Consider the following 18526-nt stretch of genomic DNA (forward strand, 5'->3'; position numbering starts at 1 on the left):
TTCTTTCCCCCGGAACTTGCCTATCCCTTGAAAGATTTCCTCGAACTCCTCCAGAGTGTGGTGTACTGACTCTTGGTGTACCCCAAACGCGAAGGTTACCACTCCCAGATCTTCCGCCGCTCGACAGCCCAGGAGCATGCCTTGCCCGTCTTCGGTGACGTAGACATTCGACGTGATGGACCTTGTCCCATGGGACAACACCGTTCTGAACTTTCCTCGTACCTTTAACGGCTCTTCCTGTCCATAGGCGAACACTGTGATAGTCGAGGGCTGTAGTGGGGGCTGTGGACGCATGGACTTGTGCATGGCGGCAGCCATGATGTTGATGCTGGCTCCTGTGTCTACCACTGTTGTAACTTCCTCTGACCCTACTCGGATGCTGCATTGCGGCAGTCTCCTAGTCCGGCGGGCCGCCGTGCCTATCATGTGCACCCGGTGTATGACTTTTTCCTCCTCTTCATCGTCGTCCATATCACTGGCTCCCGGACCTCCTTCCTCGACCGTGTGCACGGCCTGGCGGGGCTTTCGGAAGCCCTTCGATCGGCACACTTTCTCAAAGTGGTTGAAGCGTCCACACCCTCTGCATTTGGTCCCCCTTGCTGGGCACTCCGACGGGGCGTGGGGTGAGCCACCGCAATATCCACAGGACTTTTGCTGTTCTTGAGCAGCCGGGGCTGGCTTTCGTCGGGGCCACCTCTGTTTCGGCTTGACTGCCACGGCATTGACCGGCTCGACCTTCACTGGCACTTGCAGTGCCGCCTCCATGTGCGCAGCGCGCGCCTTGGACAGCTCCTTCGTTCGGCCCATCGTCAGGATGTCCGCCAGGGGCTTACCGGATTCCTCCAAGATTCTCTCCCTGAGCTTGGCGGACGCACACCCTTGTATTATCTGGCCTCTTATCTCCTCCGTCTCGTCTCGAAACCCACAGGTGGCCGCTAAGTTCTTTAGACGAGCGTAGAATTTGTCGAGCGACTCCTCCGGCGATTGGTGTGCTTGGCGAAATATGAAGCGTTCATAGTCGCGGTTTGCCATTGGCTCAAAGTATTCGTTGAGAGCTGCTATGAGCGTTGTGTGCGTCTTGGGGGTGGCTTCCGCGAGCGTCTTCACTATGTTGTGAATTTCTTTTCCACCTAGGTGAATTATCATTGCACGCTTTTGATCTCTGTGGACCTTCGTGGCCTCGAAGAAGATGCGCACTCTGTCCTCCCAGTCTCTCCACCGGGCTGCTACTGTCGATGGGGACCCCTCGACGGAGAACGGCTATATTGGCGGGATTGTCGCCATGTTGCGCGTGCGTGGCCTGCGCAAGGTTGGACCTCCCTCTCTCGTGCGCCCTCACGCTGGGCGAGACCCTCTGGCACGTGTGCGGTTGGCGCGATGCGAGACCTCTTCTCCCTTGGGCAGTTCAGATTCCCCTGGGCGAGACCTTCTGGCCCGTGTGTTGCTGGCGCTAGGCGAGACCCCTTCTCCCTTGGGCAGCTCAGATTCCCCAGGGGGCGTGTGTGTGCCAGCCCCTCCCTTGTCCTGCGATGCTGAGGGTTTATTCAGGCTCAGGGGTGCTTGACCCTACCTTCCTGGGCCTCCGGTGAGCAGAACGCGCTGTGTGTTTCACTGTCTGGCTTCTGGTGTGCGGATGCTGGGCACGGCAGATGCTGCGCGCTCCCCAGGGCAGGAGGGCAGGGCACGTGAGGTCCTTGAAACGCGCTGGGGCGCCGATGGCAGAGACGGCCCCAGCGCGAGCAGCCACACACAACGGAACGCTCCGGCGCTTCCGCGCACGTCCAGGGCACGCTCTCAGCGTGGGGACTGCAGCGCGCTCCAGCGGGGCACGAGCACCGCAAGCGAGGAGCGCTAACGGCCGCCACACCAACCGGACGCGCTGATTCTGAGCGGGGGCACGATCGCACCCTCGTCGCCAACTTGTTGTGTCGCTGGGGGGCCTTAGCACATGGGCTCTTAGTACAGGCCTAACACGTGGGGCTCAATAACGACTCGGGACACTGGTGGTGCTTGCTTGCCGTCTCCGCAGCCGTGGCGCTTCTGCCGACGGTTCTGCGTGACGTCATATTTATTACTCTATGTACAACGAACGTGCCCTGACGTGAACACCATCGCGTATCACGTCAGGGACTAGTATCGCGACACTACAGCAGACTATCTAGGAGCTGCAGGACCCTGATTGGTGAACCCAGGACTCCTGATTGGACAATTTGTTTTGACTACTTATTTCCCCTAGGTTGATGGGAAATATAGTCTGTTGTTGTTTGGCCACTGTGATAATAAAGTGAAGAAAAGAAGGCATAATCCTCGCCTCCAGTCCTGACATAGAATTACTGAAACTATTTATTTATATATATATATATATATATATATATATATTCACTGAAAAAACCATAGGTTTCACACATGTTATAGTTAGCGGAAATTTTACTGATAAAAAACCAATGAAATTGCCCCGTTATAGTTAGTGCTGGCAACTATAACTCACGCGACCGCAATCCTCTGCTGATGCTAATACTGTATTTAGACACTTATTTGCCCGTGTCTTCTTCCATACATTTTTAGCTATACATATATTACAAATATTTTTTTTTTATAAAGACACATATGTCATCAGCAGAAGATTGCGGTCGCGTGAGTTATAGTTGCCAGCACTAACTATAACGGGGCAATTTCATTGGTTTTTTATCAGTAAAATTTCCGCTAACTATAACATGTGTGAAACCTATGGTTTTTTCAGTGAATTTGCAAGGTTTTTTAAATGCTAATTCCTAACTATAACGTGTGTGAAACCTATGGTTTTTTCAGTGAATTTGTACGGTTTTTTAAATGCTAAGTTACTTTACGCCATTCGAGGCGTGCGCGCCCACTTAACTCAGTGCGTTCCGTGCACGGTTTTTATCAACTTTAATAAGCCCTGTACATTTGGTGGCCTTCGGCCACCAAAAGCACAGGGGGTGGGGTCAATGTGGATAGTGTTTTTTTTATTTCGATTTTATAATTTCATGTTGCCAAAATATAGTTTTTTTACTGTTGTAATAAGCCCTGTACATTTGGTGGCCTACGGCCACCAAAAGCACAGGGGGTGGGGTAAGTGTGGATAGTGTTTTTTTTATTTCTATTTTTTACCGTACGCTTACGGTAAGCGTACGGTAAGCGTACTCGGCGAAATTGCCGAAAAAAAAATAAAACCGTTGTTGCTCTTGGGGGATGTTTGGGGACTCCCTCAACATGACTATGTGGGAGGGAGTTGTCAAAACAGCCCCGTAACATGTTTTTGGGCATCATGTTTGATAAATAACACTCAGTGCGAGAGACAAAATGGCGGACGCCGCTTCCTGGTTTCGGCCGATTCGAATGTTTACTAAGATCTAAGAGCCAATCAGAATCGCGCACGCCACCGTACGCGTACGGTAAGCATACGGTAAGCGTACCGTAAGCGGGCTCAGATATATATATTGATTTAAAGGCTATTTTCTCAGAATCTACTGAACAGATTTACACCAAACCTACAAAAGGCACTTCCTTGACATAGGGACTACCTCTCTGCCAAATTTCTAGTAATTCTGTTCAGCCGTTCGGGCTGTAGCTCTGTCTAAAGGTCCTATGGAAAAATGCATGGGAAAAACGCGTTTTGGGACCCCCCTTTTATCTCAGCCCCCGCTTGACGAATCCCCCCGAGACTTTCAGGGTAGGAGCGGAGCGTAGCGCCCCACCTATTTTGAGAAATTCGCGAGGATTCATCGACCGGCGCCAAAGTTATTCAAAATAGAATGTTGCGGATTTCCTATGGAAAAGGGGTCCTAACTATAACTACCTACTGGCGACCGCCAGTAGGTAATATATAATATATATATATATATATATTTTCGCTCTTTTGCTCCCCCCTTCACCCCCCCCCCCTCCCCCCTCCCCCAAAAAAAGGACTGGTATTGGACCTCTGTACAGCTATCATTAAACAACGCTTCTCCCAAACTTTACCTGGTGGGGATCTGACAACATTGTGGGAAAAGACTTTACATTGAATATATAGTAGAAGACTGGGATGAGCTTCTACAAATGCACAATTGGGGCCTTGGAGACCAGAATAAAACTGGGTTATTTCAATGACCTTCACAGGTAACACTGCTGTTGTATAATCTGTCCCACATATTCCTATGTTGAGGATTCACTGCACAGGGCTGTGACATAGTACATATATTATGGGAATGTAACAAACTTTGCCACTACTGAAAAGGGGTACTGTCTCATTAAAGCAGTGCCGGCTTTTGGGTGGTGCGAGCGGTGCCACCGCACCGGGTGGCAAAGTCAGGCGGCGCCATTTGTGCTCTGAAATCGGCGCCAGTTGCATTACCCAAAAGCCTGCACTGTTGAACACTGTTCTCTCTTTATTTCCCACGAGGTTAATATTCGCAGAAATAGAAGAGAGATAACAATGTTAAACAGATCAGGAGGAACGCTTTTATGCCCACCGATGCGCTGCAGTGAAATATTTGCTTTTCTTAGGAGTCAGAAAATAAAATAAAAGGTTTTGTGTGAACTTTCGGGGATTTAATGTAATTGAGCTAGGCACATAAGAGCCGAGCTCCGCTCTCTACTCACATAATCAGTATGTCTTTCTTACCTCCCTGATTATCAGAGACATTCTATGTCCGCTTAATTTTGTGTAATTCACTTTCAGTTTGTGAATTTAAAGAAAGTAAGTTGTAGGCAGGGCCAGCTCTGTGGCAGAGCAACATATATTCTGGTTTTAAAAGCACCTGCTGCTGCATTCTTTGCCTCCAGCAATTTTCAGGCACCAATAAACATGTCACAATAAATCCAGAGCTTTGTCTAGTAGAAGTTTTGATTCATCCTAAGGTAGCACTGAGGGTTGATGTGCCATGGAGACTTGAGGGACACTGTTGATGGGTGGTAGTGAGGGAATCCCTGATGGAGGTGGTCATTGGGGGGCGCCAACACACATTGTCGCACAGGGCGCCACCCGCGCTAAAGCCGGCCCTGCATTAAAGTGTGTTTTAAGTAATAATGAACCCCTCACAGCATCCAGTGCGCTGCTTCTTGATACTTGCAAGCACCCCTCAGTCACCCATAAGAGATGTAGATGGCTTGCAACTTCTCTTGCAGTGGCCAAGGTAGGCTTCCTAGGACATTGGAAGTCCACAAAGATTCTGACAGTGCACACATGGTTGAGGGACATGTATGAAATGACCGCATATGTGAAAATATGTGCCTTTAGAAATCCAATAGATACAATTTAAGAAATATGCTTACCTTTTCTGCAATAACTAGGTATGCCAACTCTACAGAATCATATGGATAGGCACTGTAGCATAAGATTTGATGGTAAGACTGAAGGAAAGAAAGGTGGATTTTTGGGGGAAAAGGAATGCACTCGTACATATATATTTTCTTTTCTCATTAGTTTTGTGTTTGAATCCTATGAGAGTAAAATGATGTAATGACTTACGGCAATTTTGTTTTTTTAAAAATAAATATGTATTACAGTTTTGAAATAAGAATTATTAAACAACAAATGTCCCTTTTAGTGATTTTAGTTGAGTATTGTCAGATGCCAAGAGTTATAATTCATATAAATTTCTTTTTTCAGGTTTGTATAAAATGAAACCGCCCAATACATTCATGTGATAATCTTTAGGGCTGAGCCAGTGTCCAATTTGGAAAAGATCTATATCTGTGTCTAGTTGTTAAAGTGCTCCGCTGAGTAAAAGGGCCTGGTGCACACTTGATCAAATCGTTTTTAGGATGCCCAGACAATTCCACACCCTACATCTTGCAAGAAATTCAGGAGGCTTAATGTGTAGCTGTTATCCCCATTGTACAGTATGAGACATTACTATTTATTTGCTTTTGATGTTGCTTCCGTGCCTTCCACCCAATGTAAGCAGATGTTTTTTTCTGAGTGCATCCTAAGGTATGGTATGGTCCAAATTTGCTTTCTGAGTTCCGTCCCTTTTTACTGCAGAGAAGTATACTTTAGAAACCAAGATTTCCCAATATTTGTATAGATGGTTCTGGTGTCGCACAGTTGTATTTTGTGTTCTGCAACTTTTCCAGATGGCAGGAAAACAAGCGAAGCAAGAGTGAAGTCATTCTCTAGGATGCACTGGCCCAGAAGTACTTTTGTATTAAAAAACTTCTTCTGTTATGAGTCAGTATTATGTGTTTGTCACGAAAGCACAACTAGAATGACGAAATTCAATACATTCTCTTGGATTTCTTTGAGGGGAAATAAAGCAATTTTAATTTCTTGTTGTGTGTGGCATTACGTTTGTGCTGTAAAGTTTAATTGTGCCCTAAGTGGGATTCATCAAATCCTACAGAAGAACTGATAGTTTCCGTACCACAGAGGGATTTATATAATGCCAATAGTGCTTCCCAACATTGGACTGTTTGTGTCGTTGGTCCTGGACAGCACCCCTGGAATATTTTTTTTAAACCTCCTATTTTGACCCCTTTTTGTGTTTTTAGAGATGAATCGAAAACAACATTTTAAATTTAGAACGGGCTATGGGCTGTGCTGTTTACGCGAGGGCATCATAGTAATTTTCTGTTTTATCCTGCATAGGGGGACAGTTGTGCATTTCGACACTGTGAAGCTGCTATTGGAAATGAGACTGTGTGCACACTATGGCAAGAGGCACGATGCTTCCGACAAGTGTGCAAGTTCAGGCACATGGAGATTGATGTAAGTGACTTTTGAGTTGAATTGTAAGGCCATCACTGTTATAAATCTGGCCAATAGAATCTTAAATTAATAGTTTTAGAAGGCGGATATTTCAGCCGTAGATTCTCAAAGCACCTTGCAGCAATGCAAATAGTAGGATTGTGCTGTACAAAGGCACTTAATACAGCACTTCAAATTATACAGTTTGAAAGGCAAACTGGAACAACCTGTTTAGAGTTAGGCTATTCTCTATAAGCCAAGCCTAATAACATTTACAGTTATCAGAATAAAGTAAAAGAAATGATGCTTTTAATTAGTCTAGCAAAATAATGTATTTGCATATTCTCACAACAAATAATAATGTGGCCTTTGGTCACAAAATGTTGCACATAAATGGTTTTACCAGTCCATTAAGGCTTTGAATTTAACAATATAATATACTCATAACCAAGTGTGTTAGTAATTTACCTGTGCACATTCCACAAGAGCCCCCTCCGAAGTTTTACATGGCACAGATTCTTAGATGATGTGGCTGTGACCCTATCCCATTTGGTTGTGATCCCTGGTTTTAGATGGAAGACACCAAGATAGTAGATTTATCTATGTTCTACTGATCATGTCCTGCGGATTATATTCCTGCCTGGAGTTCATGCAAAGAGTTTGTTCTTTAGAGTAGAATACCTCTAGCCACCATAGTCTGCACCTTTTGGGCTGCAGCACAATAGACCCCTGTCCACAAAAGATATGGCTGCGTATACACACATTCTCACACTCTCACTCTTTCACACTCTGCCTAACATGAATCCCCTCCCAGTGAGCCATATGGATGATCCCATTTCACTGCCCTCACTTTCCTTGAAATCCTCTCTCCTTCTCATGTCGCTTTCAACCTTAATCCTCCCTCTTTACTCCTCTTCCCTCCATGTCCTACTTTTCTTTCTTTTCTCATTTCCCTCTTTCTCTCCTCCCTTACCAGTCTTCTTATTCCTCCTCATCTATCATCACTTGAACAAACATCTTTTTTTTTTTCTTCTGTCAAAATCAAGGGGTTGACCCTCCGAGTTTTCATTGTAATCTTAAGGAATTTTATGAAGACAAATGAAGGACGCAATTACTCCATCTGAGCCACTACTGGGAAAGATTAAAATACGTTGCATTATTTAGACTGCGAGCATGTAAGTCTCAGTGGAGCTAACCTGCTATAGTGTCAGCATTTTCATTGTGCACTTTTGCAATTTGTATGGATGGTCTTCCTAGTTCTTGTTGACCCGAGTCATGGTGGGCCTGTTTGTAAAAAAAATAGTCCATTCAGCGTAGTGATTACTGGTAGGTCATATTTAGAAAATGGGAAGATAAAGTTGTGTTTGAGCTTCTGTCTGTGTGCCTCAGTGAATGTTGAAAGACTTTGCTGCTAATGTTGTTAAAAAGGGGGGCTAGTTGCTGTTCTCCTTTTCTTGAGTTTTGTTAGGAGGCATCAATTGCTGGAGATATGTCGTCGGTACTTTGTTGCATCAGACTGTCTCATGTTGCCTAAATCCGGAATGGTTTTGTGAGGATAGAATTGTGGTTGACCTATATGATGTGGTCTTTATTTTATTTATTTATTTTATTTGAAGAGTTTTATATAGCGCTGGCTAGACCCGGAGGTATCCAAGCGCTTTACAAGGGGATCAACAGGATTGCAGGTTACAAAAAAAATTAAAATAAGATACACAGTGTTACAAAGTAAAAACACAAGTTGCTAGAGAATGGCAAAATAAAGGCACATAATTAAACAACGTTACACAGTAGTATGACATTATTAGCACATGGCGAACGGAGACAAAACATCCTAAGGGGCAAAGAAGGTAAAGGGAAAAAGTAAAAAGGGGAGAGGAAGCAGATCAGAACAGGAAAGTGAGAGATAAACAAACCGGTGTTGGGACCTGAAATTTCGGCAACAGTAATAGGAATTGGAGACAGTAGTAGGTGAGAAGAGTGTAAGAGACTGGGGGGGGGGGGAGTTAGAGGTAAAGGTCAGTAGGACGAAAACGTGGAGCAGTTCAGCGGAAAAGAGAAATGTTGTAAGGTCGCCCAGATGGAGACGAGTGGGTAGGTGGAACGGACAAAGGTCGCTAAGATGGCAGATCCAGGTCATGAGCGCTGAGAGAAGATAATCTCAAAATGGCGGGGGTACATCTAAATGCAAGACCAAAACCAAGAGAGCTGATGAAACTAGAGGGGGAAGTAGCCAGAGTATCAAAGGAGGGAGGAGGGCTAGCGATTGCCGAAACACAAACTGTCCGTCCGCGTACACAAGTTCTGGACAGCTGGGGCAACAGTGTCCGATCCGTATGCCGCAGGTCAAGGAAAGACTGATTATCCAGTATTAGGGGTGTCTTTCATAGATTCACATGCCTGAATCATTCCCGGTCGTCGAGACGGGAGCCTCCGGTACATAAAAAAGTAATGTCCTATAGACATACATAGAGAAAAATAGGCCTAAGGGCCTCCCCTTAGCCGCCTATCATAGTCCTTATGTAAAAAGGACCAAACTCCTAGAGCCAGCCAATCAGCTATCACCTCCCTCTAGAACCTTCCTGGCAGGAGCCTCAGTCCCTCAGATTTTCTACCGCACGTTGTGCTAGGGAGTCTCCAGCCTGAGTTCTCCTCAGGATTTCTTTCAAACCAGATTATTCACGATTTTTGGTGACTTTCTTCTTCAGGATTTCAGCACTGACTACTTCAGGCCTCTTTTTGCTGCAGTGAGTGTTTATTTCATCTACAACTCCTGGCATGTCTGACTCCCAGAAGAAAGCCCTTTTCAGGGCTTGTTCTTCATGTGGGAAGAAGAGGCTTCATGTGGACGACAAGCATGAACTATGCTTGTATTGCCTTTACCCGGACCACGTCCCTAAGGACTGCAAGATATGTAGGTCTTTTCCACATAAGACCTTGAGAGACAGGGAGGGCCGCCTGCTTATCTGGCTGGACAGGCTCAAGGACAAAGACAGTGTGGTGTCCTCAGAGGCGAGCTTTTCCGGAGCTTCTGAAGTCTCCCTGAAGAGGCCGAGGGTGACATCTCCTGGCCCCTCAGACGCTCCTCCTAAGAAGACGCACAAAAAGTCTTCAGAGGCAAGATCTTCGAGATCCTCAGCGTCTGATAAAGTCTCTCTCACTTTCAAGAAGCCTACTCTGTCGGCCTCAAAAATTGCGACACCATCCTCTGCGCAAAAAAGGCCATCAGGACACGTCTCCACAGCAACGACGACGGTGTCCACGTCCACAGCGGCGTCGGCCCGCTCGTCGTCGACGACGACTCCATCATCATCGTCTGCAGGTACCCCTATCTCGTCTATTATACTTCTGAAACCGTCGTCTAAATCATCGTCGACGACGAAGATAGTCCCGTCGAGGACCTCGTCGACGAGGAGCCCTCCGTCGACGGAAGAGTCGACGACGAGGATATTGATGACGAGCGCGTCGACGACGAAGGCATCGTCGACGAAGATGTTGACGAAGATGTCGACGACCAAGGCATCGTCGACGAAAGCGACGACGAAAGCGTCGACGAAAGCGTCGACGAAAGCGTCGACGAAAGCGTCGACGAAAGCGTCGACGACGGAAGCGTCGACGACGGAAGCGTCGACGACGGAAGCGTCGACGACGGAAGCGTCGACGACGACTGAATCGTCGACGACCACATCGTCGACGAGGACTTCGTCGACGAGGACTTCGTCGACAAGGAAAATATCGTCAATGGGGACGCCGTTGGTGTCAGCCGAGCCGTCGACGGGAACGTCGTCGTCGTCGTCCGTGGGACGGAAAACCACGGCGATTTCTGTCCAAGGATCTGCTTCCAGATCACAGATTACCCCGGAAACAACATCTCCAAGCAAGGTCCAAACCAATTTACCTCTGGAGATCCTGCAGAGTGAAGAGTCCGAAGAAGAGTTCTTCCAACAGGCTACTTCCCCTTCCGAGCTGTTTGTCAAATGCCAAAGCACGGACGAGGAGCAGGAAGATTCAGGCGCGCAGGAGCGCCCCGTCCAGGAACAAGTCCGCACGGAGGTCACCCCAATGGTCTGCCTCCCTCTGGCAATAGTTAAGGACCTCAAGTTCCTTATCAGGGATTACAAACAACGTTTCCCGGAACCACCAAGACAGGATACAGGGGTCCCAGTGCCAGCTACAAACACCCCAGCGACAGCCCCAAGGCAATCACGGCCGGTAACGCAGGTCGGCCACGAGCCGCCACCTCAGGTGATAGACTCAACGGATGAGGAGGCGGAGGAGATGGAGGAAGGTGAGGTCCAGGGAGACCTGACGGACCAGGATGACGATGAGCAGGAGGACTATGTAGCATCTTCACCACCTTCCCCACAACCGCGCCAGGCGGATTCACCACCTGTGGATATCGGGGGTTTTCATAAGTTAGTGGAACGGGCTGCGACGCGGTTCCATATGGTCATGGAGTCGACGGAAACCGAATGCTTCCTCCATGACTTTAAGGAGCAGACGAAGAAGACGGCCAAATCCATCCCTATCATTGACTTCCTCTGGGACCAGGGAAAGAAGTTGATGCTGACGCCAGCTTCAGTTCCTGCGGTCGTTCCGCGCCTGGATAAGAAGTATAAAGCACCGTCCACGGCGCCAGCTTGCCTGACTGGCCACCCGAAACCAGATTCTGTCGTGACCCAAGCGGCCCAGAAAAATTCTCGAAATCCATCCTCGCCTCTGTCAGCACCACCAGACATGGAGGGCAGAAAGTTAGACACAATAGGCAAAAGGTTTTCAACCACTTCGGCAATGACCATCAAGGTGGCCAATTCCATAGCCCTTTTAGGGCGTTATAACCGCCAACTTTGGGAGGATATTGCCCCATACTTAGCAGAACTTCCGAGTGCCGTACAGGATGAGGTGAAGGCACTCCTTTCCGAAGGCCAGTCTTCTGCGGCAGAGATCATCGACTGCGCCATAGATGTAGCCATGACAGGCTTCCGTCAACTGGCTGGGGCTGCAGTCCTGCGCCGCCAAGGATGGCTCAAAGCAACATCGTTCAGGCAGGAAGTGCAAACGAAGGTGCTAGATATGCCCTTCGATGGGCAGCATCTATTCGGAGATAAAATTGACGAGGCGCTCCAGGCCATTAAAAAGGACACGGACACGGCTAGAGCGCTTGGAACCTTACAGGCACGGAACCAGTCCTTTTGGGGGCAACAAGTCTAGAGGTCAGTCTTCCTACAGAGGATCATTCCAGAATAAGTCCTCATATTCGTTCCAGAATAAGACCCAGTACCAGCAAAAGCAACAACAGGGCCGACAATCATCTTACGGAAGATCCAATTTCAGGGGTAAGAACCAGAAAAGGGGCACCGGCGGACGCCAGTGACCGCTTACTCCAGCCAGTCCAGCTACCATCTTCTTCTTCACAAATTGGAGGAAAATTGACCCATTTCCTAAAAAATTGGCGCATCATCACCTCAGATCGTTGGGTACTCCAACTCCTCAGATTCGGCCATTCCCTAGAATTTACCGCCATCCCGCCTGCAACCCCTCCCCGCAAGTCTCCACACAGACATCTGCGGCTGCTGCTCCGGGAGATATCGGAGATGTTAAGGAAGGGAGCAATAGAGCGAGTTCCATCAGCTCAGAGGGAGAAGGGTTTCTACTCCCGTTTCTTTCTGATACGCAAGAAAGAAAAGAAGTGGAGGCCCATCCTGGACCTCAGAGCACTCAACTCCTTCCTAAAGAGTCAGTCGTTCAGGATGGTGACGCTCCAAGAAATCCTAGGCATTCTGGAGGAAGGAGACTTCATGACATCCTTGGATCTTCAGGATGCTTACTATCACATCCCGATACTCAAGGGGCACAGAAAGTTTCTACGCTTCGAAGTGGCAGGACAACACTACCAGTTCAAGGTCCTTCCGTTTGGCCTCAAATCCGCTCCGCGGATTTTCACCAAGTGCCTTTCTCCTGTGGCAGCTTTCCTACGTCAAATGGGTCACCAAGTTTTCCCCTACCTAGACGACTGGCTGGTCAAGGCGCCTACGGCCGTAGGCGCAACCAAATCCTTCAACGCTTGTACCAATCTTTTCCAACATCTAGGATTGACGCTCAACCTTCAGAAATCACATATGTCCCCAACGAGAAGCATTACCTTCCTCGGGGCTACCTTGAATACGGAATGCGCAAGGGCATTTCCCTCAGACGAGAGAAAACACAGGATCATATCCCTGGCCAAAACGGTGCAATCAAGGAAATCCCTGAGAGTTCGCACCTTCAAGTCACTCCTGGGGATGATGTCTTCCTGTATACTACTCATCCCTCACTGCAGGCTGCGGATGCGCCCTCTGCAGGAGGCTCTTTCGAACCAGTGGACTCAGAGTGCAGGTTCGTTTGAGGACATTATAAGCATAACACCGCAAATATCCAGGAGTCTCGAGTGGTGGAAGGATACCAGAAACCTCTCGAGAGGACTACCGTTCCTGCTGCCAGCAGCACCACTGGTAATCACCACAGATGCATCTCTAGCGGGTTGGGGAGCTGTCCTTCAGGACCTCAGAGTCAGCGGCAAATGGTCGGATCAGGAGCAACGCCTCCATATAAATCTGCTGGAGTTGAGGGCTGTGCATCTAGCTCTGCAGGCCTTTTTACCACGCATCCAGAACTCTCAGGTGCTCGTCAGAACGGACAACACCACGACGATGCATTACCTGAACAAACAGGGAGGAACGCGTTCGCTCACGCTATCGCGCGAATCGCAGAAGATCTGGAACTGGCTTGTTCTCCAGGGGATCACGCTCAGGGCGGACTACGTCCCGGGAAAGGACAACACCATTGCGGACGCCCTAAGCAGGCAGAAATCTCTCTCCCACGAATGGGAGCTCGACGAGAGTGCACTAACACACGTATTCTCGGAATGGGGAGCCCCAAGAATCGACCTGTTTGCCACCAGGGAGAACGCCAAATGCCCAAGCTACGCAAGCTGGCATCCCCAACCGGAGTCGCTCGGAAATGCCTTTTCCATAGGCTGGTTCAGCGTATTTGCGTACGCTTTTCCACCGTTCCCGATGATTCCCAGGGTCCTCAGGAAAATGAAGGCGGAGCCCTGTACACTAATTCTGATCGCCCCGTACTGGCCGAGGCAGCACTGGTTCTCGGACCTTCATCGCCTCTCCATCAGGACGCCGATTCGTCTAACACAGCACCCGAACCTACTGACGATGTCCAACGGGCAGGTGCAATACCCGAACCTCCAATCGCTCAGGTTATCGGCCTGGCTCCTGAGCACAGAGAGTTCTGCCATTTGAACATCCCGCAGGACTGCAGGGATGTGCTAGCAAAAGCGAGGGCGGACAGTACCAACAAAACCTACTCCCTCAAATGGAAGCGCTTCTGCGTCTGGTGCTCGGAGAAGGGCCTGAGACCACTTCATATCACACCTGAGCAGATATTGCCATATCTCCTGCACTTGGCACAGTCCGGATTAGCGCATGCATCCATAAAGGTGCATCTAGCGGCGATTTCACGTTTTACCAGGACTTTTCAAGGCCCGTCCCTCTGGTCCAGCAGACTTGTTAAACAGTTCCTTAAGGGTCTTTATAGGTCCTTTCCAAGGCCCCGACGGGTCCCACCGACATGGCATCTCAACTTGGTCCTTAATCAACTCATGAAGCACCCCTTTGAGCCCATTCACCGAGCCTCCATCAAGTACATCTCATGGAAAACGGCTCTATTACTTGCGCTCACATCTGCCAGGAGAGTCAGCGAGTTGCACGCTCTCTCCATTCAGGAGCCCTTCATGCAGTTCAAACAGGACAGGGTGGTGCTGAGGACAAATCCCAAGTTCATACCGAAAGTGCCTTCAGACTTTCACCTCAACGAGCCGGTGGTCCTGCGCTCCTTCTTTGCCAACCCTACCACGGCAGCAGAGAGGACGCTCCATTCTCTGGATCTCAAACGGTGTCTTAAGTTTTATATAGACAAGACAAAAACCTTCAGAAAGTCTTCGCAGCTATTCGTGGCCTACAGCAGACCAAGGCTGGGTATGCCCCTCACGAAACAGAGCATTTCAAGGTGGATTTCTTCTGCAATAGCGTTCTGCCATGAAGGGGCCGGACGGCCGTTGCGAGACAGGGTGGGAGCACACTCCACCAGAGCGATGTCCACATCAGCAGCGCTGTTCGCTGGAGTGCCGATTTTGGACATCTGTAGAGCGGCGACGTGGAAGTCACCGCATACCTTCTCCAGACACTACTGCCTGGATGCCGAGCTTACGAGGGATGCGGCAGTGGGCCAGGCGGTGCTTCGCCATCTATTCCAGTGAGGTGAGCCTTCCAACATCCCGCCATCCTGGTATGCACATTCTTTACTGTTTTACTATTTTGATGTATGCCAATGTTTCGAACTGTTATGATAATGCTGTATTATCTCAAATACCTTTATGGCATGTTACATCAGAAATGTGCATAATGTATTGCTAACTACTCTGATTCAGGCATGTGAATCTATGAAAGACACCCCTAATACTGGATAAGAAACGCGTTACTTACCTGTAACAGCAGTTATCCAGTATTGGTGTCTTTCATAGATTCACATGCAACCCTCCCGCCTCCCCTGGAAGGACTCACACCTCTCTCTAACTATATTACGCCTACCTAGCTTGGTGCGTACGAAAATCTGAGGGACTGAGGCTCCTGCCAGGAAGGTTCTAGAGGGAGGTGATAGCTGATTGGCTGGCTCTAGGAGTTTGGTCCTTTTTACATAAGGACTATGATAGGCGGCTAAGGGGAGGCCCTTAGGCCTATTTTTCTCTATGTATGTCTATAGGACATTACTTTTTTATGTACCGGAGGCTCCCGTCTCGACGACGGGGAATGATTCAGGCATGTGAATCTATGAAAGACACCAATACTGGATAACTGCTGTTACAGGTAAGTAACGCGTTTCTTCGGGCGCCAGGGCAGCAATCCAGTGAAAGGGAGGCAGCAGCGTGGACCAGGAGTGCGCGCCTCCCAGGCTCGGAAGGAAGATGACAAGCTCAAAGGGCACCGTATCGCAATGCCGTAATTCTCACCACCGCTACACCCCCCAAATTTGGAAAAAAACAAGACATTACTGTGAGAAAGTGCCATCTTTCTTTCATGGTATGCCCCCACTTTTTGCTGAATTGTGAATGTACTTTGACTGAGTGTGCCCTGGGCTCATGCCAATCAGGTACCCAGGGCCTATGTTCCTTCCATAAAACTGTGCTGAAACCTAAACCCAATTGGCATCTCTGGCCACATGTCAGCCCCTGGTAAATGGTACACTAGGTACCCAGGGCCTTGTGACCAGCACTTATTGTGCCACCCTTAGAGGCCCTGTACCCTGACACACACACACTGCCCTTGCAGACTGAGTGTCTGGGTACAGAACAAAACAGAGAGTCGACATGGCACACATCCCTGTGTGCCGTGCCCACAACACACACTGCCCTGGCATACATCAGCCACCCCTCTAGCTGGGTGCCCTATGCCAGTGGTGTGGGTACAGGTGCATGAGCCCTGTGCCCCTACAGTACCCAGGTCCATTCCTGGGCACTGTAAGTGAAGTGCTGCCATTTAAGAGTATATGGTGCTGGGAGATCATCAACATGAACTCCACAGCACCATGATGGCTCCACTGAAGATTGAGAAGTTTGGTATCAAACTTCTCAGCACATTAAACCCGCACTGATGCCAGTGTGGGGTTTAATGTACAATGCACGACAGAGGGCATCTTAGATATGGCCCCTGAGCCTAACCTGCAATCCACGTCTTGTCGGAGGGGCTGCCTAGGCTGCCACACAGCAGACATGTTGCTGGACCCCTGGGTAGAGAGCCATCCGCTCTCCTGGGCCTGCAGCAAGGTGCTATGTCTCCTCCCCCAGGATGGGCAGGGGAAGCTTCAAAGGCATGCCGCCCTTGTGAGCTTCTCCAGACCACTTGCTGTACTCAGCAACTGGCCCCTACCGGTTCTGACCCCCACTCTGGTGGGAAGACTGGCCGGAAACCCCAAGGAAGGAAAGGGGGTGTGCCAGCCTCTGCCAACCCCACCCCTCAGGTGGGGGAGGCGAGGTGAAGCACATCTCCGGGCTCTCACCATCTTGAAGATGGGAAATCCTGCCCAATCATTACTATGCGACTGCCCCCCTGTTCCACATGAGTGGCAGGAGTGGGTTTATACCCATCCCAGGGCAGGGACCCAGTGGTCCCTGCCCTTTACCTACCTGTAACGCCCCTAAATTTAGTATTTAGGGATACCCTGAACCTTCCTTCCTCAGATCCAGATTCCGAAACAGCAAAGAACATCAAGAAACAAGAAGACCTGCCGTGCAGCTGCTAACAAGAGGAAGACACCAACTGCTTTGACCCCAGCCCTACCGGCCTGTCGACCCTCGAACCTGCTCCTGCTAAACCCCGGCATCTCCAGTGGCCAGCAACCTCACAAACCCCGGAGGACCTGGCTACCTTGTGACTCTAAGCAACTGGGACTCCCACGAGCAGTGGTACTGCTCACAGCAAGTATCTGACCCCTGGCATCAGCCCGGAACTGCGAACGCTGCACACTCTGCACCCGCCAAGCCTGGCCTGTGCTGGAGTGGACAAAGACCACGAGGACGTCCCTCCGGCGACTGTTACCTCGAATCCGGCACCCAAGGACCCAACTCGACGAGCCTGACGACGCCTGCAGCCTCAGAACCAGGGACCCCTCCAACCGTGACCAGCAGAGGGTAAGATTTCCCGACACCAAAAGGCACCCCTGCACCCGGCGCCCTGCGGCCCCCTGTGCCCAACTCCTGGGTGCCTATTGTGAGAAAGTGGCTCTGTTTATACTGTTCCCAAATAGGTAAAGTGTGTACAGAGTCCACAGTCCCCAGAGGTTTGACAGAGGTTAAAGTTAGATATAACCCTACTCTCTAAATTGGTAGCTTGGTCGAGCAGTAAGGCCGTATCCGAGGACAGTGTAAAGCATTTGTTGTACACACTCAGTCAGCAAATGGTCTCACACACTCAAGAACTGAACTCTAGGCCAATGGTTTATATAAAAAAAATATATGGTTGTTTTATTTTAGAACCAACAATAGGTAACAAAATATGCTTTCTCAGAATGAGATGCTTTAGTTAAATACTTTTGCAATATGCAATTGACTTTTGTAGGTAATAGTTACAGGTTGTTGCAATAGGCAACACAATTTCAAACACAATCATACATTGAGCTCAATGGGAATTTTAAGTTATGTGCACTTGATTACTTTCAGGATTACTTTTCTAACTCCAGGTCTGGATCCTAGATTCAGTCCTGGGACAGTTCTTGGAAACAAGTGAGTAAATTCGGTTAAGTTACTGTTGTGATTTTTAAACAATATTTTGCTATTTTAAAAGTTGACGCTTAGAAACGTTTTCTGATCAAATTACCAATGTTATCCTATGGAAGGAAATTCACTTAGCAGGTAAGTGGGGTTATGGGTACTTTTTGTAGGTCAGTGTTGGATCCTGGATCCAGCACTAGTGCACCACCTGTAAGGAGTTGAGAAACTGCTTTTAAGTTATACAGGTGATTTTTAAAGAATATTTTTAAGTTTGCAAACTCGACAGAAGAAATTTCATAGAAAAACAGTCAATGGTTTCCTATGGGAGAAAATTCAAGTTACAGGTGAAGTGTGTTCTCAATACTTTTGTAATCCAGTGCTGGGCTCCTAGGCTCAGCACTGGGGCATCTATCTAAAACAGGTAAGTAATTACGTTTTCACAGTTGGTACGATTTTTAAAGAATATTTGTAGTTTGCAAAAATCAACACTTCCCAGAAAAACAGTCAATGGTTTCCTATGGGAG

At 48.6% G+C, this 18526-nt stretch overlaps 1 protein-coding gene across 9 annotated transcripts in view; it reads left to right on the forward strand.

Moving 5' to 3' along the window:
• Positions 1–18526, forward strand: part of LOC146871736 (zinc finger CCCH domain-containing protein 11A-like) — an 858888-nt gene that overhangs the window by 286247 nt on the left and 554115 nt on the right. For all 9 annotated transcript variants that reach the window (XM_085651275.1, XM_085651281.1, XM_085651282.1 and 6 more), the window contains one exon: positions 6590–6709. In XM_085651275.1, coding sequence (XP_085507401.1) covers positions 6590–6709 — 120 coding nt within the window. The remainder of the gene's footprint in view (positions 1–6589; positions 6710–18526) is intronic.

The sequence above is a fragment of the Triturus cristatus genome, chromosome 1_1, assembly GCF_964204655.1.
Source record: "Triturus cristatus chromosome 1_1, aTriCri1.1, whole genome shotgun sequence".
NCBI classification, from domain to species: domain Eukaryota; kingdom Metazoa; phylum Chordata; class Amphibia; order Caudata; family Salamandridae; genus Triturus; species Triturus cristatus.